This window comes from Dendropsophus ebraccatus, chromosome 11, assembly GCF_027789765.1.
Source record: "Dendropsophus ebraccatus isolate aDenEbr1 chromosome 11, aDenEbr1.pat, whole genome shotgun sequence".
Classification (NCBI taxonomy): Eukaryota; Metazoa; Chordata; class Amphibia; order Anura; family Hylidae; genus Dendropsophus; species Dendropsophus ebraccatus.
This window is the reverse complement of record NC_091464.1, coordinates 56,201,838-56,227,214: the sequence shown is the minus strand read 5'-3', so window position 1 is coordinate 56,227,214 and position 25,377 is coordinate 56,201,838. Positions and strand designations below refer to the sequence as shown.

Genomic DNA, 25,377 nt, shown 5'->3' with positions numbered 1-25,377 from the left:
AGGCAATATTGGGAACACTTATGTGGTCTCTTGGGTATATAAAAAAAAAAAAAAAAAAAAAAAAAAAAAAAAAAGGCTCAGGAGGAGTGTGGCCGTTCAGAGCCTCCCGCGACCCCCCACACCGCCATGACGTACCAGGTACATCATGGGGCGCAAAGGGGTTAAAAAAAAACCACAAAGGGTTTTCTGCATTACAGAAATTAGAGTGGGGTTAATTGAGAAAAGTGTGTGGCCTCTGATACAGTCTTGAGAAGCAATTCGAAGGGTTAAATTCTATCTGAACAATGAATAAAGGATAAAAGGAGGCACTCACCAGCAGTGTATTCAGACCATCCGGCTTTTATTGCTGTGCGCAGGGGGAGCGGGGGAGACAAGGTGGGTGACCGCAGTTTCGCGGCTTAGTGCCGCTTTGATGAACTCCTGAGGGTTCGTCAAAGCGGCACTAAGCCGCGAAACTGCGGTCACCCACCTTGTCTCCCCCGCTCCCCCTGAGCTCAGCAATAAAAGCCGGATGGTCTGAATACACTGCTGGTGAGTGCCTCCTTTTATCCTTTATTAATTGTTCATACAGCATGTTTATTTCGGATTGAGCACCACCACATACCGGACCCAGCCTGAGATAGTGCCATCTAGTGGAGATCCAGGCAGTGCCATCACTTTTTTCTTTCTTGTTGGATAAATTCTATCTGAGTTGCTGGATGATTGACAATTGCTGATATTAATCTGCCAGGTACGGTTTGAAGCAAGGATATAGATTTAACCTGACAGGTGGTTAAAAGGGTTAAATTTAGAGCTGAACGATTATAGTACAAACAAAGCGAATCACCTTGTTAGCTCAGCAGTGTGCTTATCAGCCTGCTTTTGAAGTCTGTGGCTCTTTGCCCCAAGTGCCTGGAAAATCTGGATCCAGTCCTGGGAGGCTCATGGAAAGCAGTGGACACCATGTATTGACATACGAGGCGACACAAGCAAGTTTACAGCTACACAGACTACACTATCTTCCTCAAATTTCCATCTCCTCCTCCTTATAAATGGGATGCCAAAAGTTTTTTTTTTCACAAGAAAAATGCATTTATAAAAAAAACCTTTTATTAAATCAATATTGTCAACTACATTGCACAAAACACTTTGCAAAGATCTTGACAATTAAGAGGTCCATACAATTTCTACACAGATGCAGCCAAGCTACATAACAAAGACTCAATTGAAGAAGCAAAACTGATAAGCTGCAAGAGTAAAAATGAAGGTGTAGAATTCTGAGAATTTTTTTTTTTTAAAGTCCCATGTTGAATATCAACAGCCATCGAGTTTTGATGCATCTCAAGTACTGACTATGCGTAGAGGTCTTCACGGTCAGCAGAGTACACCTCCCCTTCCTGCAACAAGGCGAAGTTCAAGAAGTGTGATGGGCGATGAACTTCATGGTAAAATTCCTTGGGGTTAGCAAGCTGTAGTTCATACTTCATGTTGGGATCATGTCTCACACCTAGGTGTTAAAAAAGTTGAAAATTAAGAACCAGAAAGCTTATGCATTTATTCTTCTAGTACATAACTTGCACCTTCACTTGATACCAAGACTGCATAAGTACAAGTACTCACCCATGAAGTTGTAGTTCCAAGATCCCTGAGCTGGTACCATGAAGAAACCAAGGAAACGATCAGACAACAGCATCTGCACTCTTTCATAATGAGAAGGTAGATAACCTTTGGGGTTGTTTCCTTTGTCAGTGTTCTGTCTTCCCCACTCATAACCACTGGGTGTAAGTTTGTAAGCAGTCAGAGTGCAGGATCCGGGAGTGAAGCTGAGGACATAAAGTGGGCACATCAGACAAACATTCAACCTCACTTCAAAAATTATGAAGAAAAAAGAAAAAAAGAAAAAAGTACCTAAAAAAAAAAAAAAAAATAATCTACTTTAGAAGAAATTTACCGACACATACCTGCATGTTATAATGATAGTTTTCTCTCCATCCCAAGCTGGATTGTCTGCCATGACTTTAGCGTGAGTGGTGACGTCTTGTGGGGACAGCTGAGGAGACTCATTTGGCTGTGTGTGAACCCATCCTAATGGCTCCATTTCCTGAAAAATGGGAAAAAAATTAAAAATACATAAATCAGCTTGTTGAGGGAAAAAAAGCCACCCACACCCCCAACATGGACCTTAAACTTACCTTTAGATACTCATGTTGAGGCAGCTGACTTGGCAAGTGAACAGTCTGGTGAGTTCCCCACTGTGGCACCATGACAATGCAGCGGATTTCCTTCACTTGAGGGTTATCAGGTGGGCTCACTCCATAGAGATAACCAGCAATCTAATACAATGGCCAAAAGGAACAATATTCCTCATTAGAACACTGCAGAGTTATAAGAGACTTTACTATCTTTGTGGAAAAGAAACGTAAAAATAAATTTAAAGAAAGTTAGGATTCATGTACACATAAAATTCCTACGTTTGTGCTTTGTGCCACAACGAGGACAATATTTTTCAGCAATTAAACTAAAGCATAAAAAAGGTCTTAAAGCGTAACTGTTTTTTTTTTATTGCATAAATCAGTAGTCTAAGCGTTTTTAAGAAACTCTGTAATAGGTTTTATCAGCCAAAAAAGCCTCCTTCTGTACTCAAGAAGCAATCTCCCAGCCTCCCCCCCTGACTTCTTATCTGTGCATTATCAGGCAAACACGTCTTCATTACAGAGAAGCCAGTGAAGACGGGCTCTGCTCTCTCCATTGTAAGCCTATGAAGGGGGGAGGGGCCGAGGGAGAGGAGTGAGCAGGAAGAGGTGACATGAAGGTCAGCTGTTTGTAGACTCTCTGGGCACCTAAAACGCTAAGTGCTTATCTATGAACGTACTGAGAGAAGATTGCAGGGTGTTGTGCTGTGCAGGACTGCTCCGTGCTCAGTCACTCCCTAACAGCCCCTCCCCTCTCCATAGCCACATAATGGAGACAGAAATCCTGCTTCATTTGATGTGAGGGGGGAGGCTGGGAGATTGCTTTTTTAGTCCAGAAGTTAACTCTTTTAGTACATAAAACCTATTACAGAGTTTCTTAAAAATCGCTTGAACTGTTGATATTTAATGTTTTCAAAAAAATGACCCTGAAATGACAGTTACGCTTTAAACATTAGCCAAGATTAAAAAAAAATAAAAGCCAGTGTACGCCTTTTATGTAACTTACCTGAGCTCGTAGGTCAGAAATGCAGATGAATTTCTTTAACACATTCTTAGGCAAAATGTAAGTGTAACCAGTCTCCTTGATATCATCAGATGACACATAGATATGGTTGGTTCGGAGGTGAAGGTTAGCAGCGGATATTGCTCTAAAAACATATAATTATAATAAGACCACAGATTCAAGACCACCACTGATGACATGCTCCATATTATGGTAGGCAAGCACCTTGATTCACCAAAGCTCTATTCTTTCTAGCATTACCACAAGCCCTGATATGAAGCAAAAGCACATCAAACAGGTGGAATCCTTTGTTTCGTACTTTTGCGTCATAACAGAGCTCCTAGCATTCAAAAAAATCACATCCACAAACAACTTCTTCTAACAAGTGTGGCTCGAGAGAGTAGTTAGATAGCATAACACAAAGGGTCGGAGTCACATAGGAAAATTAGCTTACTATGCATAGGAACCAACAAGTCAATATCAGTTATGCCTGAACATCAGTCTTGATACAGCAGTTAAAATTTCTATAAACAGACAGAATTCTTACATAAAAAGAAACTAACTTCACTGTAAACCAGTAACACAAACTTTAGTTTCAGAGATGACAAAATTCCTTGAAAAAAAAAAAGTTTGCTTAGTGTCGCCTCCTAGTGGCACCAGCCTATTCCCACGGTCTGCTGTGTACCACAATGATACGAGTGAGAAAAACTATTACCTGACACGCCATTCTGTCTTGGAAGAAAATGTCTGGGTTTCATAGTTGCTGGTGGTGGAGGTGATGATTTCATCTCCATGCTTGTTGACTGTACGTGTCTGGGTTGCAGTGAGCTGAGACTGTTCTTTTGTCTGCTTCTCAATCTCTGCAATCTGTTGCCTCTGCTGTGAGGGGGCCGATATTTCCATACCCAGTATGATATCTCTGATCTCAGACTGTGTTAAAGAAGCCACATTGACACTGGAAAAAAAAATGATGCATGATGGTTAAGGTGACTCTTGAAATTCATCATTCATCTCTGCCTAACAATAATAGTCAAATTAAAGGGTCTCCTTTAAAGTAATCATGAAGTTTTCTTATTATGTCTTTGTAAGGACAAGACACACTTGGCAGCTTCTCCGTGAGAGTATGTGTGTGTAAAAAATCTGTTTTAGATAAACAGTATCAATACATGATGACAAGTAGTAATATTCTTACTTGTTCTTCTTGCCATAGTCAGCCAAAATCAGATCCTTTAGCTGAACTTCAACCTTAATCCATTCCTCATCTGTTAATGTGGGCCAGATATGGTGAGGCTCGGTAATGGTAGTCTTGTCTGGTTTGAGGATCACCTTTGCACGGTCATTATTCACATGCAGCGCTCTCAGAATCAAAATCAGTCGAGAGAATGCCTACAGGACAAGAATCGGATCACTATGGAAATATTGCCATACAAGAGAAAGACATGCTCTACCACTATGTTATTTGGCTTCCAATCAAAAAATGACATTTAGTCATGATTCAATATATGCCAACAAGTACTTCTCCGTACCGTGTATGATGAGATGGTCTTCAGCCAATCATCATATAGATTGAAGAGAACCATCTGCGGTTCTGTGGCCTTCAATATCAGGTCGCCAAACTTCTCCACCTTCAGACAGGCTTGGAAAGGCAACTGCAGCTCCGATCCTTTAATTACGATGTTAGGGAAGTCCAGTAAATGTACCTAAGGTTCAGAGGGGGGAAATCATCACATAAGTAAACAAATGGTTAAACCATTTGCAAAATGGACAAATGTGATATTTTTCTCACCTCAAGAGGATCCAACATGCCCTTTCTGGTAACAATAATTTGCTTGGGCTGCTCCTCTACAGGCAAGGAACGGATCAAAGCAGCAACTTCTTCTGCAGTTTTCCACTTGGCAAGCTAGGAAGAGACATGATACACCAATTTTAGATTGCTTTTTTTTTTTTTTAAAGGCCATATATGGGGAAAAGCCGTGTTATAGGAAAGACCCTTAAGTGCAGATTTTTTTTTATTTTTTTTTTAGGTTGCCTCTATTATCATTTTTACAACATACCTGACCCAATCGCTTCTGCCCTGCCCATACAGATGTGTGAATAATTTTTAGGAAAAGCTGCCCAGTCCTTGGGTTAAAGATGAAAATTGCTCCATTGATCGGCTTTGTCGTCAAGTTGCCTTCAAAGGTCTAAAAAAGTAATTAAAAAAAAAAATGCAATAAGAGCAAACAGTAATGATACACTTATTGTCTTTGACTCCAAAACTATAAAAGCTGCTAAGAATCTTGACATATGCTGTACCTTGTGAATGGTTACTCTGTACACATTGGTATCATCCACAAACCAGATGATCTGATTGGAGAAGAGCTCGCCATAGTTCTGGGAGGACAAGTACGGCTCAGTTGGCTCAGAAGAATACAACTGCAATCCTTTACGGATGCGCTCACGCAGCACATATAGGGCAGGGTTGGCTTTCATGATCTTGGCCATTGCTTGCTGTATCAAGGGTTTCCCTCCAGGGAACCAATTTCCATAAGCACTAGCAATACAAGGAGAACCCATTACTTCCAAATACAGCAACAATTCAAATGGTTTCATTGCAAGCTTTAGGCAGATATTTTTACCTATGGAGGTTGTAGGCCAAGTCTATGGCAATCAGGACACCAGTGGGCGATGGGTAAATACTCATGTTATCAGTGGTGTAGTCCAAGAACTTTGCTCGAGCATATCGCTCAATATCATGAGAGTCATAGTCTCCCCACCTCAACTGAATATCAATCCAGTATTTCTGTGTTGTGGTGCTGTCCATTACATCCCTGCAAGAGCAAACAAACACTTAGTGGAAATTGCTAGAACCTTCATTCAAATATGGCAAAAATAAAAAAGTTGTAAGAACAGAAGAAAACAAAACACAACACATGGCTGCTTTCTTAAAGAAACAGTACCCCACCTGCCCATGGGTTTTGTCCCATTACAGCTTCTCTACTAAAGCGAGTGAGGCTGCGCAGCAGTTACACATGACCCGTCATCAGGTCTGACCAAACAAACATACAAATAAAAGAATACATACTTTGAATCAGCAAGCAGAGATGGTCGGGACACATTCCACTTGTAGGAAGCAAAGAGCAAAATATCTGCGCAAGATGAATTCATCTTATATGACTTCCTAGGGTGGATTGTTTCTTTTTGGACAGTTTCAATTTCCAATGCATCAAGTTCTTGATCGAAAACCTGAAACACAAAACAGTTGTTAAAAAATAAAAATAAAAAAAATGAGGCCACAATATAGTAACATTCACAACGAAACAATAGAAATTATAAAAACGTTTCAAAGCACAAGTCACACTTGACACTTACCTGACACAGATCCATGACAATGCTTTCATGGATCTTCTGCCACAAGTGGGCTCGGAATATCTGAATCAGCGAGATCTTTAGTGTCGGAATCTTGCCATGCATGAAAATGCCAGTCAAATCCAATTGCACCTGGAATCCAACATACACCTAGAGAGCAGAACCCATCGATTAGTAGGAGAGCGTAAAATGTTATGGCTACCTATACCAGCTTGCTTTAACGTTATTAACATACATTGGCTCTGTTGATTGTTGGTGACCACCAGAGAGTAAATCTTCTGTTCGGGATCTGATTCAGACCAGACCTCTGAGCGTTGGTCAGTTTCTTCCACTTCATAGACTCTTCAAAGCCACTAGCTTTTTCCCTGGTAACAAAAAATATGACAAAACATCAGGTGCTGACAATTAGAATTTTTTCGTATACACAACCCTGAACAGATCCAAGTTTACAAGGCAGAATCATCATGTAGATTTGTCATCATTGCACACCAGACAAGCTATGCACTACTTCAGTTATAGCATCAAGACTACCTAGACAGCAAATAGAACACTATGTAGACCCAACTGGAGAACATAAGTAATTAAATACTTGGCTAGCACACAATGCGTGAAAAATCTCCCCGATGCCAAATCAAAAGTTTTTTCCAGTGGAACTGCAGTTATACATTAAGGAAATGAAGAGTTCCTTACCAGAAGAGACCCTCCCACGTAGGGAAGTAAGTGCCTTTGAACAATGTATGCTCCAGGATGCCTTCCACTCCTCCAAGGGCCTGGATCATGTCTGTACGATAGTTATTTAGATTCCACAGTTTTCCATCATGTCTTTGATGTGTCCACCAGAATGGATTTTGTTTCAATACCTGGTGACAGAAGAAATATTGTGAAAAGACCCCATGCACCAAGGACAACCAAATAACTTCATTGCGTCAAATTACCTGGTACTGCTTGAAGTCTGTACGGACTCTCCAGCCTTTGTCATAGGCCAAAGTGTGTCTGTCCTTCTGGAAGAGTGTGTTAATACGTGGGATACCCCTATCCCATGAATCCTCTAAGTCTTCCAGGGTAAGCCGTCTGAAATAAAAGTTCATTTCTTAAAGGAGAAGTCCGGCCAAAATTAATTTTTGATATGTTGTTACTTATGAAAAGTTATACAAATTTCTAATGTACATTAATTATGGGAAATGCACATATAGAGCTATTTCCCTTAATTTAGTAGATCAGGAAGTGTTAGAAATATCTCTGAAGAAGTGACGTCACGACCCAGGGTGTAATTCCTATGGAGTGTCCAGCAGGGGGCGCTCTCTATATAGAAGTCTATGGGACTTTATTGTTTCTATGTAATGTAATGTAATATAGTGTACAGTGCTTTATTGAATGAATATATCTATGGAATACTTTGGGGAGCAAGTGTCCTTGCTCCCCAAAGTATTGCATAAATGTATTCATTCAATACATTCAATACACAGTAAGCCCGCCGATCCGCCGCATTTCCGCCGATCCGCCACACGCTGATCCGCCGCATTCCCGCCGATCCGGACCATATACATTGAACTACAGCTCCCATCATCTGCTTCTAGTATGAACAGGTGATGGGAGCTGTAGTTGGGTAATGGATATGACATGCCGCCGGGCGCAGGGGGGAGCCGCTCAGTACACAGCAGCTCTCCCCCCTCCTCCTCCTCCTTCCGTGATAACTTCCGCCTATACCAATGCTGACTCCCTGCCTGGCCGCCGCTCTCCGCTCTCATATACCGGCTCCCGGCATCAGCGCGGACACCAGGATGCATCGGGAGCCGGTATGTATGGGGGGGGAGAGCGGAGAGCGGCGGCCAGGCAGGGAGTCAGCAGTGGTATAGGCGGAAGTTATCACGGAAGGAGGAGGAGGAGGGGGGAGAGCTGCTGTGTACTGAGCGGCTCCCCCCTGCGCCCGGCGGCATGTCATATCCATTACCCAACTACAGCTCTCATCACCTGTTCATACTAGAAGCAGATGATGGGAGCTGTAGTTCAATGTATATGGTCCGGATCGGCGGGAATGCGGCGGATCAGCGTGTGGCGGATCGGCGGGAATGCGGCGGAAATTCGGCGGATCGGCGGGCTTACTGTGTATTGAATGTATTGAATGAATACATTTATGCAATACTTTGGGGAGCAAGGACACTTGCTCCCCAAAGTATTCCATAGATGTATTCATTCAATAAAGCACTGTACACTATATTACATTACATTACATTACATAGAAACCCATAGAAACAATAAAGTCCCATAGACTTCTATATAGAGAGCGCCCCCTGCTGGACACTCCATAGGAATTACACCCTGGGTCGTGACGTCACTTCTTCAGAGATATTTCTAACACTTCCTGATCTACTAAATTAAGGGAAATAGCTCTATATGTGCATTTCCCATAATTAATGTACATTAGAAATTTGTATAACTTTTCATAAGTAACAACATATCAAAAATTAATTTTGGCCGGACTTCTCCTTTAATTAAAGAAGAACGCCAGACCTTTTGTTCAATAACTTCTTTCACTCCAGCTCTCTTGCACGTATACAGCATGAACTCTAAGCTGAATCATGTGATCCCCAGTCTAGCACTCAGTAAATTACATGCTTTACTGTGGGACTGGTTCCCTGTTAACTACAGCATTACACCCTGTAATGTATGCCTACCAAAACTCTCCTGGCAGCTCAGAGCCCTCCTAACCTAGCTCCACCCATTCTTGTTCATTTCTATCCCATATACATTCATGGGAAATATGGGCTTCATTAGTAGAACCAAATCAAAGAACAAATTGGACAAGATGGCAGAAGGACCATGTATGCCACATCAATACCACATTTAACCCTTTCATGACCTGGGGTCATTGATACATCAATGCCCAGGTCGTTTTTGGACATCAGCTTATGGGATCATAATGATCCCATAAGACGATGTCCCTATGTCTGCCCCCTCTCCTCTGTCCCCAGCCTGAGGCTTCCGGTTTCCATGGCTACCATCAGGGTAGCCGGGACCCACCACGGATGACACGAGCGCAGCTTCTGCGCCTGTGTTATCCTCGATCGTAAATTAACGTCGCTGCAGCAAAAGGCATAGGCTGCAGCGACGTTAATTTACAGCGCAGCGACGGGAGGGGGTTAATATGCAAGGAATATCATAACTGAAACTGCTGTTGCTTTTTGGAGACATTTAATATGTACTATAAAAGCAAAGATAAAATCCATTCATTCAATACATTCTGGACTGCTTCTTTAAACTGCCGCAAATAATGATGTGATTGAAAAGTTCTAAGTACCTGTTCTGAGCAATAGCTTCCTGCCTCTTCAGAGCATATTCAGCCCAAACTCTTTGGGAGTCAATAAACTCGCTCTCCCATGGCTGGATGTAGCGATACAAGTTTGGAATCAGCTGGTCCTCTTCATGACTCATACCAGAGCGGAAATGGGTGATTCCAACATCTGTCTGTTTTGACCACCTAGAAAGAAATAGAGGGCAATAAAATACACACATCTTGGAGCAGTACAATAATATTATTATTATTATTAATAATAAAATTTATATTATATATAATTATATATGATCCTTATAACTTCTATTACCTGAGGTCAGATTGTGGGATAAGCACATGCCCCATAGACAACATCCCTAAACCACCAAGTTCTTTGGGAGTGTAGAAGACCACAGGTGGGAAACGACTAGGCATTTTGGAGTTCAGACCAATCTTTATTCTGGTTTGAATTTTGTTCTCGCATTTCACCAGCAGATCAAGCAGCTCCTGAGTATTTACCACAGCCTCGCGGAAGTAAGTCATGAGACCAATCAACGCTGTGTTCCACTTGTTTACAATCTGAAGAAAGATATATTGCGATTATAGTCAAAAGAAGAGTTGCATTTTCTAATTCTACTCACTGAATATTTGATAATTGACATGAAAGCCCAACCACCCAGCAGCATTCATTTCTCGCTCAACTCAAAACCAGGAAAGAGAGTATGGACAATCCCTTTAAGTCGCACCCCTTTTTCTCCCCCACTTCTCACAAGTACAGGTAGGCCAAATAATAAAGTTAAAATTATCAATTATAGGGAAATTTATACTATGCCTATGCTTTTCTAAACACTTTAAAGCTAACATTTTATACAGGTAAACACTAACCTTAGTAAATGTGGTTGAACCTGAAGCCATGAGAATCTGACGAACTCTGTTGTGGAATCTCTGCATAGATTCATCATCCACCCGCAAGAAACATTGAGCAGTTCGCTCTTTAGTGACCTACAAAAAGGCAAAGTCATCAGTAACTTTCTTTTTAAAACAAATCTAGAAAGTCTAAACATGTTTAACAAAAAGCCATTTTGCATACCTCATTCTGCAAATTCCAGACCCCATCCTTATGAGTGAATTCCTCATAGCTTGTACGACACTTGGGAAGGATTCGGCATTCAAAGCCACACATATTGAACAACAGATTGGGATTGTCTTTGCTGTACACAGACACAAAGCTGTTTTCCCACTGTACGGTGGTGACAGAACGAGGCAGACGGTTTTTAATGTCCCAGAACACAGCACGACCACTAGAACAAATAATCCAATAATAAATCACAGTGGAAAATAGACAAAAAAAAAAATCTGGTTATACGAAAAGTTCTACACAAACTTACAGATTGACATCATGCTTCATGAGCCGCATCCTTGCATCTCTTGGCCAACATTTCTTATTATTGTAGCCTACAATGTTCTCGTTGTTGGGATCAGGGTGTTCTGTAAGGTATCTCTGAATGAGATCTCTGGCCTCATCTGCAGAAAACCTATGGGGAAAGAACAGGTTAATCCCTTAAGAATGGAAGTAGAGATACTGTACATCTAGTTAAAAACATTAGCCAATATTCACACTCACCGGAAAAAGATATGAATGCGATCAATGTATCTGCAATACAAGCGGATAGGATGAGCAGATTCTGTAGCCACATCTTGGAAGCTCAGGAAGTCATTTGGCATCTGCGGTGGGCCAGCCATCTCACTGGCTCTATGCAAACCCAGAACTAACAAGTCCATCACCAACCCGTAGTATTGCACAATGAAGGATGCAAATTGCAAACCGCGAATGATGCCATAAGAGTTGGTGTGATTCATGTCCTGCATGGAAAAAAAATTGTGGTAAGAATACATTAAACCTATAAAAACGTCACATAATTCTGGTCTTATAACAAGTTTCTTACTTTGTAGTTGATGACCACGTTATTTTTTGCAGTCATGTAATCAGCAATGTTGTGATCCACAATGAGACGTAGCAGACGATTCAGCAGTGTCAAGTCAATCTTTTCATACATCTTCTCAAACCGTGACTCCAGCATCACATTGCATTCTCCTTCAGTGGTGTCCCACACATCCTGCAAGTTGTTGATACCTATAATAAAAAGCAAAGCACAGCTACAGCTTATGAGACTGAACTAAATACCTACATAGAATAAAACATTATCATTAATCTATATAGTATTTACAATACCTTGGCACCATTTGTACACAAGCAATGGAGGTGGCTCTGTGTCTGCAGGTTTGATCCATGGAGGGAAGAGACGTCTTTTGTCAGCTTCATACCAGAGATACTGATCCAGGTAAGCATCTGTGATCTTCTCAAGGGGCTCCACATCATAAACAGGGACCAAATGGCTGTAAAGATCCATGAATTCGATCCCCACCTAGAACAAATACATTGGGTTTGAGAACCAAACAAAACTTCAAGGTTATGAAAACACAAATGGGATATTTATTAGCAGGTGAAATAACAGTGAATGTCCACAGTAATCAGATTCCAGCTTGGATCTTTACCACAAGGAGGTACAAGATCACTATTTGTCCTGGGCAAATCCACCATTTAGTATTCATCTGTGTGTCTGAGGATATTAAGTTGAACATTACCTCTTTGAAGGCTCTTTGTGTGAGCAAGTGACGCTTGATCCTGGACAACGCTTCATGAGGATTGTCATAAGCTTGTTCAATTAAACCCAACTCTTCTCTCTGGGATTGATTTAGACGAGACTTCACACTAACATGGAAGAAAAACAAATTATGAAATTTTAAACAACTATTAAAATGTAGTTTTGTAAGATCACCTATATTTCAAAATTACCTGTATGCCTCCTTCAGTCTCTCCAGAGCCAGGATGAGAAGTTTGGTATCATGCTTGTATGAGAGAGGAGGAAATGGAATAGGAGAAAACCTTCTACTCTCCAGCCAGTGGACTGTGGTGGTGTACACGGCTACAGCCTCTTCAGCTGTGATGTATGGTCCATCCTGCAAATCAGAACAATTAGCAAAGAATAGGACGCATTTAGGAAAACAAACATACATTGAGGGTATGTGCTCACCTTCAGGTAGTTGTGCTGTCTCTCTTGCTCTGCTTTTAGGTAAAGCCGTGTCAGCCGACCCAGATTCTTCTTGCAAACGGTTTTGTCCACAGTTGCACCACGACGAATGCGCTCTCTGTTGTAATGAGCAGTATTTGTCCACCAGTCAGCTTTGGCCTTCACATATCGCAAAATCATGTTCTCAATGGGTGTCGGTAGACCAGGCACCTAGAAATCACACCGAAATAAAGTCTTATAAAATGATAGTAGTGGCAAGAACATGGAGTCAGAACATTTCAAGTAATACAGACATATTTCTAAACTATTCTGCACTCACTTTCCAAGGAATGTTTGCTTTCCAACATCTCCAGGCTTCACTCAAGTGCTGCAGGATGGTTCTAGCTTTGTTGTGTTTGATGCCTTCTGGCATCATATCCAAGATATCATGCATGACAGCTGCTCGGAGTTCCAGATCAAAATGAGACTCCACTCTTTGTTTTGTCACAGTTTTTGCTACCCCTTTAGAATGACGACCTGAAGGAAGACCACAAAAAAATGTCAATGGGGGAAGGAAACACAATAGGCCATAGAAATCAAGCCAATACTTTGATTAACTCAGACATTTAAAATCTCCTATAATGTATAATCCAAATTCTCTCTAAACAATGCACCATCTTGTTTGTCTGAGTATCGGAGGGTTTGTCTAATCAATACAACTGATTCAATTGCTGGGACATTTTGCAATCCCAAATAAAGGATCTTGGGACCTGCCAGAGATATCCGAGCACCTTAATCTCCTATCTCAGGAAGTGCCATAGACAATGACTGGAGGATAAAGATTTCAGTGGTCCTAGCAGTTTGACCCCTGCCCAATCACACCCTTAATTTAAAGGGTGATAAATGTTACAGATGGCAACCTTTTTAATTCATTTGTGACATTTAATGACAGCAAAACAATCAGCGCTACTTTTAAAGTGTCACTGTCGTGAATTTTTTTTTTGCAGAAATCAATAGTCCAGGCGATTTTAAGAAACTTTGTAATTGGGTTTATTATCCGAAAAATGCATTTTTATCATGAAAAAGCAGTTTGAAGCTCTCCCCCCTGTCTTCATTGTTCTCCTATGGAGAGAGCTAAAGAAAAGACCAAAACAGGACAACAAAGAGTTAATCTACAAATCCCTCACCCGTTATCTGTTACGACCATTACCAGTGACCTGTCTGAGCTCGGATTACAGCCGTCACCCAGCTCCGTGCCTGTAATCCTCTGTTATCTGCTTTCTGCTGCCGGCTAACTCCCTCGTTCCTCCCCCCCCCTCCCCTCTCCCTAGAACAGACAGGGTACGTCTCCTGCAACAAGTCACAATTTTCAGATTTTTCAGAGTGGATGAAAAAGAGGAAGGAGGGGGGGACCTGGGAAAAGGCTTTTTACATGCAGATAATGGCAGATTTGGCTAATAAACCCAATTACAAAGTTTCTTAAAATCGCCTGGACTATTGATTTCTGCAAAAAAAAAAAAAAATACGACAGTGACTCTTTAAATGTGACACAAAAGCATACAAAACGTATATAAATAAATAAATGTTAAGATAAAAAGTAAAACTATTGACTTGCCCTCAAATTGTCTAGCCAGTAGATTTCCAAGCCATCTTTCCAGCAATGGGGTAATACCACGCATGAAGAACAGCCAGACTCTCCAGCCTGCTGCCCAAAAGCCACAACCAGGTCCTTTCCCAACAGGCCCCTAGTTAAAAAAATTAAAAATAAAATAAATTATATTATATTATATATTATAAATAAATTTCGCAGTTTTTTTTACTTACTGTATTGAACCTGTAATAGATGAGATGTTTCAGGTCTTTGCACATTCGGATTTGTCTCATGAGTTTGTACTTGTATCGGTACATTCCAGTCAGCTGCCCGACATGGGCAAAGATGTACTGCAAACCATCTGCGAGCTGTAAAGACAAAACACACAATATATATTTAATATAATAGTTTCCATATTGTACATAAATCCATTGCTAGTTAATGTTCGGCTAATCAATTAGTAGCACTCTGGGCAGACAAACATTTACCTGGAAAGCGTCCACATTTCCCAACCTGTACTGCACATGGCTGTCCACAACCAGCTTGGTCAGACGTAGAACTTCTCGGCACAAGTGGAAAGCGTTACCGAACCGAGACTTCTTACGTTCCTAAGCAGACAAATGTAATCATTAAAACAATGAGTGATTAATCCTCTAAATTAGATTATTAATTTCTTCATGTTTAAATAATATATAAAATTGGTAAAAATAAAAATAAAAAAAAGCTTGTATACGTCAGTTTGTAAAATTCTGAATAGAACTAAACAGATTATAATATATATATACCTACCTTTGTGGTCAATGTTTTCACAGGTTTCAGATTGAAATTGTAATCCAAATGAAGATAGTTGAGATTCTTTCTGTGGATCAAAAGGTTTAACATGTTGTAGCCCTGCCGACACACCTGGAGACCGACTTCCACCCAGTCTAGTTTTGTTGACTGGAAGAACTTTGTGGCTTTGAATGAACGGAAGAGATACCTGAAATTCAAAATAGGACATATTTGTTAAAAACAAAAGCATATACAAAAATGGCTAAAACTTTAAATTCAACTAAAACAAAACAAATTGGTTGTTATACCTCTTCTTCTGTGCTTTAGGTGGCCTGTGTTTGAGAGCGTTGAGAACATAATATTTCAGGAGTTTTTGGTAAGACACTCTCACCTTAACTGGCTGACCTGCAGGACAATGCTCACGATACCTGAGTATTTAAAAAAAAAAAAAAAAAAAAAAAATTATATTATATTATAACACACACACACACACATATACATACATATATATATATATATATATATATATATATATATATATATATATATATATATATATATATATATATATATATATATACATATATACATATATATATATATACACACACATACACACACACATATATTACACAGTGCTGTGCAAAAAAACCTATACTGCAAAGTTGCCTCCTATCTAGAGAGCCTAATTGGCTCCAAATTTTTATTCTTCATGAGGACAACGATCCCTAACATACAGCCAATGTAAGAAAAGAGGTTGTCTGGCAATAAGGATTTTTAAATATAATTCTGCTGGTGAATATAAAATAATAAACATGTTATGCGTACCTGTCCCCGCTCCCCTAGTGTTCTGTTGAGGTGTTGCCTGTGTCCCCCACTGACTGCAAACCTCCACTTCAGAGACGAACTCGTCTCGGGAATGACAGCCCACTCACCAATCACTGGCTGCGGAGCTGTCTAAGTCAATGATCGACTAAAAAAGACAGTCAACCCCAAGACAAGTTTGTCTCAGAAGCTCTGCAGTCAGTGGGGGATCCAGAGAGGCTACAGCAGGACAATGGGGGGGGGGGGGGGAACGGGAGAGGTAGGCATAAAATGTTTATCGTTTTATCTGCTCAGGTAGCAATATGTTTAATGGTTAATGCCAGAAAACCCCTTTAAAGGGAACCATTCACCCCGTGGCCCCCGTTAGAAACAGACAAACCGTTACATAAAGGTCAATATACTTACCATATCGCTCCCGGTCCCGTCCCGGATCTCGTTGTTGACACGGAGAAATCGACGATTCTTCTTCTCGCGCCCATTATGGTAATGAGCGCCGCCGGCCCGAAGTCCAGCCTTCTCCCCGCCTCCGACACTTGATTGACGCCGGGTCTTCTTCCTCCTCGTCTTCTTTCTTCTCGCCGGATCCCGCGCAGGCGCCGTGACGGTCGTTTTCGGCGCATGCGCAGTTCACAATTGAAGCCGCTCCACAGCTTCAATGTTTACTGCGCGTGCGCCGATTGTCAGAGCTGAAGCGACGTGTTGGACTTCGCGCATGCGCGGTACACAGGAACGTCACGAGCACGTATCCTGTTTACCGCGCAGGCGCAGAAGAGATGACGAGACCTTCGCAACGGCGCCTGCGCGGGAATTCGTGAGGAGACTGAAGACTGAAGACGTCAATCAAGTTCCAGGAGGCGTGGATGGGCGGCGACGAGAAGAGGACCTCATGAATAAGTTGGACTCGTCCGTCGTTTCCTATGGACGTTGGACTCATCTCAGCTCATTACCATAATGGGCGGGAGAAGAAGAATCGGCGATTTCTCCGTGTCAACAACGAGATCCGGGACGGGACCGGGAGCGATATGGTAAGTATATTGACCTTTATGTAACTGTTTGTCTGTTTCTAACGGGGGCCACGGGGTGAATGGTTCCCTTTAAGAACTGAAAGCAATGATGGGATTACAAGAAGGATCTAAACAAGCCTACATCCACAGAAGGCCTGTGCTTAGTTCTCCAAGATATCTGGAAAAATTTCCCTGCTGAGTTCCTTAAACTGTGCAAGTATACCTAGAAGAATCAAGGCTGTTTTGAATTAAATATTCTTAATTTCCAGCATTTTGTTCCCACACGAGTCTCAAACATTTGATTTTATGTTCTAATAAATATATATATATATATACACACACACACACACACACACACACACACTGTATAGTGCAAAAGTCCTATACTAGTTACATCACTTACCAATTCTTTACAAGTGGTATGTCCACAGCCCGCCTTGTTCTACCAGACCTGAGATTGAAAGGACGAGGAGCCCACAATAACGCAATGCCATTGGCTGTGTTGTCTGAATATAGAGGTGTATCTTTGAGAAAAGGCTCAACATATTCTGGCAGCTCAAACTCTTCGTCATCATCTGGTAAAGGCTCTTGGCTCTGAGGAGACAAAAATAATAGACATCTCAACATACTGGCATTATGAGTTGTGAAAGATAGAAAGCTATAAAACCCACTAAAAAAAAAAAAAATAAAGTGAGCAAATGGTAATGCTTTCTCATGAAAATAAGAACACAAAGGGCCCACGAATTTATATGTATATTTGTAAGATCTCTGGACACAGGCTCTTAGATCAGCAGCAACATAAGTGGCACAGAGCTAAAGAGTTCCAAACATCCCTTTTTATACCAGTTTGGGTCCCTACTTACACTTATACACCAACAGATAAAAACTTCACATTCAGAAATATGCTTAAAATTGCAGTTTTTTGACTCCTGTAAGTACATTTTTCAATCTAGGGTACAGTATATGTTGGCTCCAGACACCCTTAACCCACCATGATGTACTGGTATGTCATGGTGCCCTTAAGGGGGTTAATTTTAATAAGTAACCATAGCAGAGAAAACAGCTTTACTGAAATTTTTCATATTTCCATAGGCATCAGAAATAAGACTAATCTTGGAGGTAGCTTACCTTTACAGAGTGCCTGTGGGAAATAGGATTAATCAGGGGATCAAAGTAGAACGCTGGAAGGTCGGGGTCTTCTGTTTTAATGAACACCACATTTGGAGTGTGGTACCTGTAAGATGCCATAAGAACAAAGTCAGCAGCTTGTTCCCTGCATGTAATGCAATTTTACATAACATGTGGATGGACTCTTACCAGGTCAAATGTACATGATGAGGCAAATTGTTGTACAAATAAGGAAATGCAATCTTATACTCTGTGCGGATGGGTTGGCGAATAATAATCTTATTGATGTCATTGAATTCGTTCCAGTCTTCATCCCTGATGAAGAAAACAAATGCAGGGTGATCAAACACAGAGCAAAGTACTGAACCAAAAAACAAAGCAACAAACAAAGTCTCACTTACTGCAAGTTAATGTCTCTAACCAAAGGCTCAAATTTGGGCCCACCGGGAATCGCCATGTTTAATGCCTTGGATGTGAAGAAGGCTTTCAAGTCAAATAGATAAAAGTAGTTGTCATCTACTAGATCTGTGAGCAGCTGATTGGCCAGTCTGTACAGTGTGGACATCATTGGAAGAGTGAACTGCCAACGCTGGTATGTTGTACCATTGACATATCTGTAAGTAAAAAAAATAAAATAAAATTGGGTTCAACAATTGCAGACCTCCGAAAAAAAAGGTTATATTTCAAGTAGTATATCTTACTTTCTGTTGTCTCTTAGTGGCTGGTGATCATAGAACCAGTCTATGACTGAAGCATCTTCCTCATTGTCCAGCTCTAGTTGAATGGCTTCCAGGGGCTCCACATCAAGGATGTTATCGGCATAATCCAGCGGAGGCTCTTCATCATCAAAAGGAGGAAACCTCATTCTCTTAAAGTGCCGTCTATCTCTCTTTTCTCGTCTCATCATAATCCACATTGATCTGTGAGAAAACAAAGAAACATAAGGCTTAAGTAAATTAAACAGACAAAAAAACTGCAAGGATAGGGTCACAATTGGTGGATAGAAAACCCAAAATGTCTGCAGTAACAGCAAAGTGAATAAAATGACAACACATGAAAAGATTACAGCAGTGGAGAATGAGTGACCTGCAGCATGGATTTCCCACTGACTTTAATGGGAAAGTTGAAATCCAAAATCTGCAGATTTTTTTGTTGCAGGCTTTGCTGCAGATATCACGTGAACCTACAGAAAGGTTTACAACACTGGATTTGACATATACTAAATTAAATCTCCATCATTCCCAAACAAACAAACAAACAAACATTTTTTAAGTCATCATTTCTTACCCCCATTGTGCTATGTAGACAGGCTCAATAACCCAAGGAATCTCATTGACAAAAGAAATGGCTCCAGTAATGTGATACAGCACTGGCACATCTCTAATCTGCTCCCATGGCATGGGCATATTTTCCAGCAACTTCAGCACGGCATGCGGCATGTACTTCAAAGCTCTGAAAATAAAGACATCATATCCTTCATTATTATAATTGGGTCTATACAATACCAAACTATATACTCTATACTATATAAAACACTATATACACTCTATAATCATTCTCTATGTACTTACCCAAGATAGACTCTCTTATCATGCCGGAATTTTCTGTTGGTCATGTCACCATGGTCACGGATGATTTTACGAACATGCTCAGGAGGCATGTCTTCTTTCTGAGCATCCACAAACCCAAATTTCCTTTTTTCCGCATAACGCTTGGCTTGTAACTGCTGCCATTTCCTAGCTGTTTAGTTATATTAAAAAAATAAATTATAGAATATATGTGTATATTCCCCCCCCTCTTCCCAGACAATGTAACAGTTCATTGTTAACCCATTACTGCCCACCTTTCTCCTGCAGCTTCTCTTCAGACATGTAATCAGGTGCTACGGGTGGGGGGCCAGGCATTGGGGGTACCCCAGGCCTATATGGAAACACCCCAGCCATGGTGTTTCAAGCTGAAAAACAAAAGGCAAAACTCACATAAGCATACAAAAAAAGACATTATCTCAACCATAGAACAATGGTTAAGGTCCACTACACAAATTGTATTTGGCAAAATCAATGAAACACTATAATAATCAGAACTTGGTAAGTGCTATGAGCTGGGTGCATAAGTTAAAGCAAGCCAGCTCACCCCCAGTGGGATGAAACCCCCTCCCCTCTATGACGTGGGAAGCAGGCAGCGGTACCAGCATCCCTGTGTCGGTGTATTCATGATAGAAACAGAAGTGTGATGTACCGCTGGTACATTCGCTTTAAGCATTGGGAGCATATCTGCTGCTGCTAATACAGACCACTCCTGTGCACACAGTAAGCAAAGAAACCAAAACCTGTCAAAATACATTCATGATATATTTATTGTTCTTCTGGACTTGTTTCATGACAGTTATTACTGGTCTTCATGGTATTAAAAGGTGCTGCCCTGTTTAGAAATCCCCTACCAGCACGATGTATCAATATCATGCCGGCAGTGGGGGAAAGGTTTGAATCTCTGCGTCACTCTAATGACGGCACGGTGCGGCTATTCCACGTTATATCACTTATCCCCAGGATAGAGGTAAGTGTCAGATTGCAGGCCATCTAAATGCTGGGACCCCTTTACTATCTTGAAACCGGGGACACAAGTGTTTGTTTTGAACTGAGCGCCACTCCTCCATTTTTTCTCTTTGAAAACTAAAGGTGAATTTTCTCAGAATGTGAGTAGGAAATAATTTGACTTGGCCTTTAGGGTACAAACACACTGGGCGTCTCCGCAGCGGATTTCTCGCACATCGCGCTGGGAGTATGTTCGAAGCCCTCCCCGTTAACCCCCTGGCCGCTGGAGCCTATACATCATCTTCTCCCCGGTTGCTTCGGGGTTTCCGGCACGTCCCACTCAGCCAATGAGTGCGCTGCCCCGCCACAGTGCACTGATTGGCTGAGCGGGATGTGAAGATGCCAGGAGCCCCAAAGCAAGCCGGAGCGGGGAGAAGATGATGTATAGGCTCCAGCGGCCAGGGGGTTAACGGGGTGGGCTGCGAACATACTCCCAGCGCGATGTGCGAGAAATCCGCTGCGGAGACGCCCAGTGTGTTTGTACCCTTAAAGTGAAGGTACATTGTTTTTTACACGAACAGACTGGCACTGGCGGTCGGCCACCTGGTTCCCTGCACACAACGCCAATCTATTCCCGAGCCCCCAGCAGTCCTACACCATTGTGCCCATCGGAGATGACAGTTATCAGGACCCTGGGGATGGGCATGTTACATATATACAGTATACACCAGTATGGTAACACCGGGGAAATAGCTTTATCAGACGGTAAGTTCCCTTTATAGGCCGCAGAGGCGCAAGACAACATAAGGAAACCAAGTGCAACCTCCATGAGAGACAGTGCAGCCGGCTACAGCGCATCACGTGATGTGCCCGGGGACGGGTGCCTGTGGAGCACAATAGACTGTTTAGAAAGAGTAAACGCGCCCCACAGTGCAATACTATAGTGAGATAAGGCGATACGGAAGTGATGGTAAGCGCCGCGGTTCCATAGGTGCTGGGGCTTCTCCCGCACTTTAGGCCCGAGGCCTTTGCACACACATGCTCGGCGCTAAACACCGCTACATAAGGCAGATCACCTCAGCCTCACACCGCAGCGCGTCCCGGGGCACAAACCTGTGTCTCCGCCTCCGCTTCTCCGTCCTGATCGCGCGGACCCACGACCCGAACAAGTACGATGGCAGAACAACGCAACGCACACGACTGACTGCGACGGTGACCCGGAAGTACAAAGACAACGCACAACGTCAGCACGCCAACCTCCTAACCAATAGAATCGAAGGAAGTTGTCGAGCCGGGAAATGACGTCCTTGGTAAGAGGCGTGGCTTACGTGCTATGTGGTTTGGCTGCCAGGAGGATGCTTGTGTTATATAGTGAGAGTCTATGGCGCCTCTAGGAATCAGGGTTTCTGTATTCTGATTGGGAATCAATGGAATGTGCTGAAAAAAAGACTCAGCCCACAGCAGGGGGTTCTCCCGCAGCAGACCATACATATAACCTAGACATTTAAAGGGCTTATAAAAACATGGCCACTTTCTTCCAGAGACAGCCCCACTCTTGTCTCCAGTTCAGTTGCAGTTTGCAGTTGAGCTCCAATCACTTAAATGGAACTGAGTTACAAAACCTGCGCCCAGACTGGAGACAAGTGGCGCTGTCTCTGGAAGAAAGTGGCCATGTTTTTGTAGCGCAGGATTGGACTGATCTGGCCACAGGTATATTATAGGAAATGTATAATAGAATCATATGCAATGTATGGGCTTCTAGGAGTCTATACAGTTGAGGCACAGTTATGAAAACTGTGGCAAGACCAGTAGTAAGCAGTCCTGGGCGGTATTGGGTATCTTACCAGCTGGGGGAAGCTGGTTGAAAATACAGCTGATCTGCTAGACACCAATGTATGGTGGGAACTGTAGATGTCAGTAAAGTGATAGAAAGTTGCTGTAACTGAAAGTAAAGTCCTGTAATAGAAGGGAGCAGCAAAGGCAGACACATTGGGAGTTGTAGTTGTACACATTGCTCAGTTTTTATGCCACTCTATTACAGGTTGATCACCTTATACTATCAGTGTTACTGATATACATAACACCAGCCATTGTTATACAACTTTATCATGACGACTGAAGGGGAGCCTCTTCATGCAGACATATCGGGAGATACTTGGTGTTGGGACTATCGTTCCCTTCTGCCCCCTGTTCTTCCAATACATGGGAGCATTTCCTATTTACTCAATTTGTATAGGCTGGAGGAAAGAAGAGAAAGGCTGGACATGATCGAAACCTTTAAAGGGGTAGTGCGGCGCTAAGAAATTATTCACAAAATAATACACATTACAAAGTTCTACAACTTTGTAATGTATGTTATGTATGTGAATGGCCCTCTTCCCGTGTTCCCCGCCCCCCGCCCATGGACCCGGAACTGTAGTGCATTATACATACCTTTTTTGTGTCGACCCCCGTCCATCTTCTGACAGTGATGTAATCTTCGGGAGGCTGGCCGACCCGCTCCTGCCGTCCCTCATGCCGGCAGCCAATCAGAGCACAGTTATGACGTGGCAGAGGAGGCATGAGGGACGGCAGGAGCGGGTCATCCGGCCTCCCGAACATTACATCTTTGTCAGAAGAAATGCGGACGGGGGTTGACATGTATAATGCACTACACTTCCGGGTCCCCGGTCGGGAAACACGGGGAAGGGGGCCATTCACATACATAACATACATTACAAAGTTGTATAACTTTGTAATGTGTGTTATTTTGTGAATAATTTCTTAGCGTCGCACTACCCCTTTAAAGGACAACTCCGGCCCAAAGCATTTTTTAATATGTTATTGGTTATGGAAAGTTAGAATACCATTGACTTCTATATATAGTGCACCCCTGCTGGACACTCCATTGGAATCAATGGCTTTATATGGAACAGGTAAGTCTGCACATTTATACACTGTATTACTCCCCCATCATCTGCTCATAGTATGAGCAGATGATGGGGGAGTAGTACCACGGCCATCCCCAATCCGGCCCCCCTGCTGCCGCAACATATGCCCTGGTACTACTTCCCCATCATCTGCTCATACTATGAGCAGATAATGGGGAAGTAGTACCAGGGCTATCCCCATCACCGCCGATGCTGTCACAGTGTATAAATTTGCAGACTGACCTGTTCCATGGAGTGTCCAGCAGGGGCGCACTATATATAGAAGTCAATGGACAACGGAAGCAATCGAGTGCCGAGCCGGGATCAGCGCCATTACGGCGCAGACCCTGGCCCGAGCCAGACGTGGTAGTGATGTCCTTGCAGCCCTCGCTAACGATTATCGGGCTGTGGAATAGGCCCAGTAAACGAGCGCTGATCTAGCAGATCGGCGCTCGTTTACATAATTGATCGGGCCCTGCTTGGCCTGTGGAATAGGATCCTTAGGGTCCACTTGTCCTGTCTCTTTCTGACACCAGGTGGTCTTTTTCTGCTGACAAGCTGTATGTTTCTATGAGTTGGGTGAACTCAATACACCATATACTGGTATGGCCAACAAAAGTATAAGGTAACTGTATGGGGACCTTTAGGGTAGTAGTGTGCTGCCCTGGACTGAGAGCTGTATGTGATATACCGTGTGAAGTTTAGTTTGGCTGGGTTCAAACTATGTTTTTGCAATCTGTTTTTTTTTGTAAAAAAACGGATGAAAAACAATGGTGCATCCATTTTTCCATTGACTTCCATTGTAAAAAGAAACAGATCCGTTTTTCTTTTAATGGATACAAAAATGAAGTCAACCACGTTTTTGTGTATACTAAAAAAAATTGATCCATTTTGACCCATTTTTTTTATAATGGAAGTCAATGGAAAAACGGTTGCATTCGTTTTTTTCATGTTTTTTGCAAAAAAAAAAAATGGATTAAAAAAAATCGATTGCAAAAACATAGAGTGAACCCTGCCTTACTTGGCTGTTGACTGCGCTATACTGTCATACCTCCATAGCCAACATGTGAACCTAGTCTTAGGGCCCTATTACACAGAATGATTATGGAAATAGGCCAGTATTGCCCTGTGTCCACTGATTAGCTGATGAACAAGTAAACACTTGTTTTTGGCTGATTGTTTCTTTCTGACCTCCAAAAAAAATCTTTCCTTGAAATGGAAAGTGTCCAAAGTGTTTATACCAGTACTTTCCAATTCCAGGCCTAATGGCCAACCAACAGGTCATGTTTTGAGGATATCCAATACCAAGAACACCTGTGCTAATACCAGATGCATTGAGAGTATCTCAGTCTCAGAACGAACCTCAGTCTGTGTAGTTTTGTCCTGCGGTGGCTGTCCCTGTCTAGTCACTGTATGTATGCTACTTATTATGGGAGGCAAAGACTCTGCAAACTCAAAGACTTTTCCCATGGCATGGCAAAGTGCCATAAAGTGGCCAGAACACTGAGAACGATCCGGCAACGGCATGAAGCCATCACTAAGCCAAAGTGATCAAACTGATCCTTGCCATCGACTGTTTGAATAAGCAATAGGGTTTGAGACTCTACGACCAGTTCCCTATCCGTTGTTTAAAGGGTCCACTGAGTTTGCCGAGCAGGCATGGGCACACAACGACAAGGACAGGCAGGCATTGGCTTGGGCTCAGCAGTGGTGGTGGTGGTAGGGGGGCAGTGCTGTCCATGGTCTTGAAA

At 42.3% G+C, this 25,377-nt stretch overlaps 1 protein-coding gene across 1 annotated transcript; it reads right to left on the bottom strand.

Annotated features, from left to right (window-relative positions):
• Nucleotides 1-1,275: 1,275 nt before the first annotated feature.
• Nucleotides 1,276-21,930, bottom strand: PRPF8 (pre-mRNA processing factor 8). Its single transcript, XM_069946251.1, has 43 exons — nucleotides 21,831-21,930; nucleotides 20,027-20,137; nucleotides 19,755-19,923; nucleotides 19,471-19,635; nucleotides 18,885-19,103; nucleotides 18,585-18,797; nucleotides 18,373-18,498; nucleotides 18,184-18,289; nucleotides 17,459-17,649; nucleotides 15,535-15,654; nucleotides 15,245-15,434; nucleotides 14,944-15,063; nucleotides 14,689-14,823; nucleotides 14,480-14,609; nucleotides 13,205-13,401; nucleotides 12,889-13,095; nucleotides 12,651-12,814; nucleotides 12,440-12,566; nucleotides 12,027-12,219; nucleotides 11,740-11,927; nucleotides 11,418-11,656; nucleotides 11,182-11,328; nucleotides 10,884-11,094; nucleotides 10,679-10,795; nucleotides 10,125-10,372; nucleotides 9,821-10,000; nucleotides 7,458-7,593; nucleotides 7,213-7,382; nucleotides 6,758-6,887; nucleotides 6,526-6,672; nucleotides 6,239-6,399; nucleotides 5,793-5,984; nucleotides 5,470-5,707; nucleotides 5,229-5,357; nucleotides 4,961-5,074; nucleotides 4,701-4,874; nucleotides 4,367-4,560; nucleotides 3,890-4,129; nucleotides 3,178-3,319; nucleotides 2,172-2,312; nucleotides 1,941-2,080; nucleotides 1,600-1,802; nucleotides 1,276-1,486 (listed from the first exon to the last, which is right to left on the bottom strand). Exons 2-43 carry the CDS (start codon nucleotides 20,124-20,126, stop codon nucleotides 1,332-1,334), a joined length of 7,008 nt encoding a protein of 2,335 aa, XP_069802352.1. The 5' UTR covers nucleotides 20,127-20,137; nucleotides 21,831-21,930; the 3' UTR covers nucleotides 1,276-1,331.
• Nucleotides 21,931-25,377: the final 3,447 nt, after the last annotated feature.

What these genes read in the sequence shown, in the direction of transcription:
- PRPF8 (XM_069946251.1), bottom strand. Translation starts at nt 20,126, where the DNA reads ATGGCTGGGGTGTTTCCATATAGGCCTGGGGTACCCCCAATGCCTGGC. An exon ending in GCATGTTGGATCCTCTTGAG is followed by an intron (nt 4,875 to 4,960) that starts GTGAGAAAAATA and finishes TCTGAACCTTAG; the next exon opens with GTACATTTACTGGACTTCCC. An exon ending in TTTCTGACCTACGAGCTCAG is followed by an intron (nt 2,313 to 3,177) that starts GTAAGTTACATA and finishes CCATTGTATTAG; the next exon opens with ATTGCTGGTTATCTCTATGG.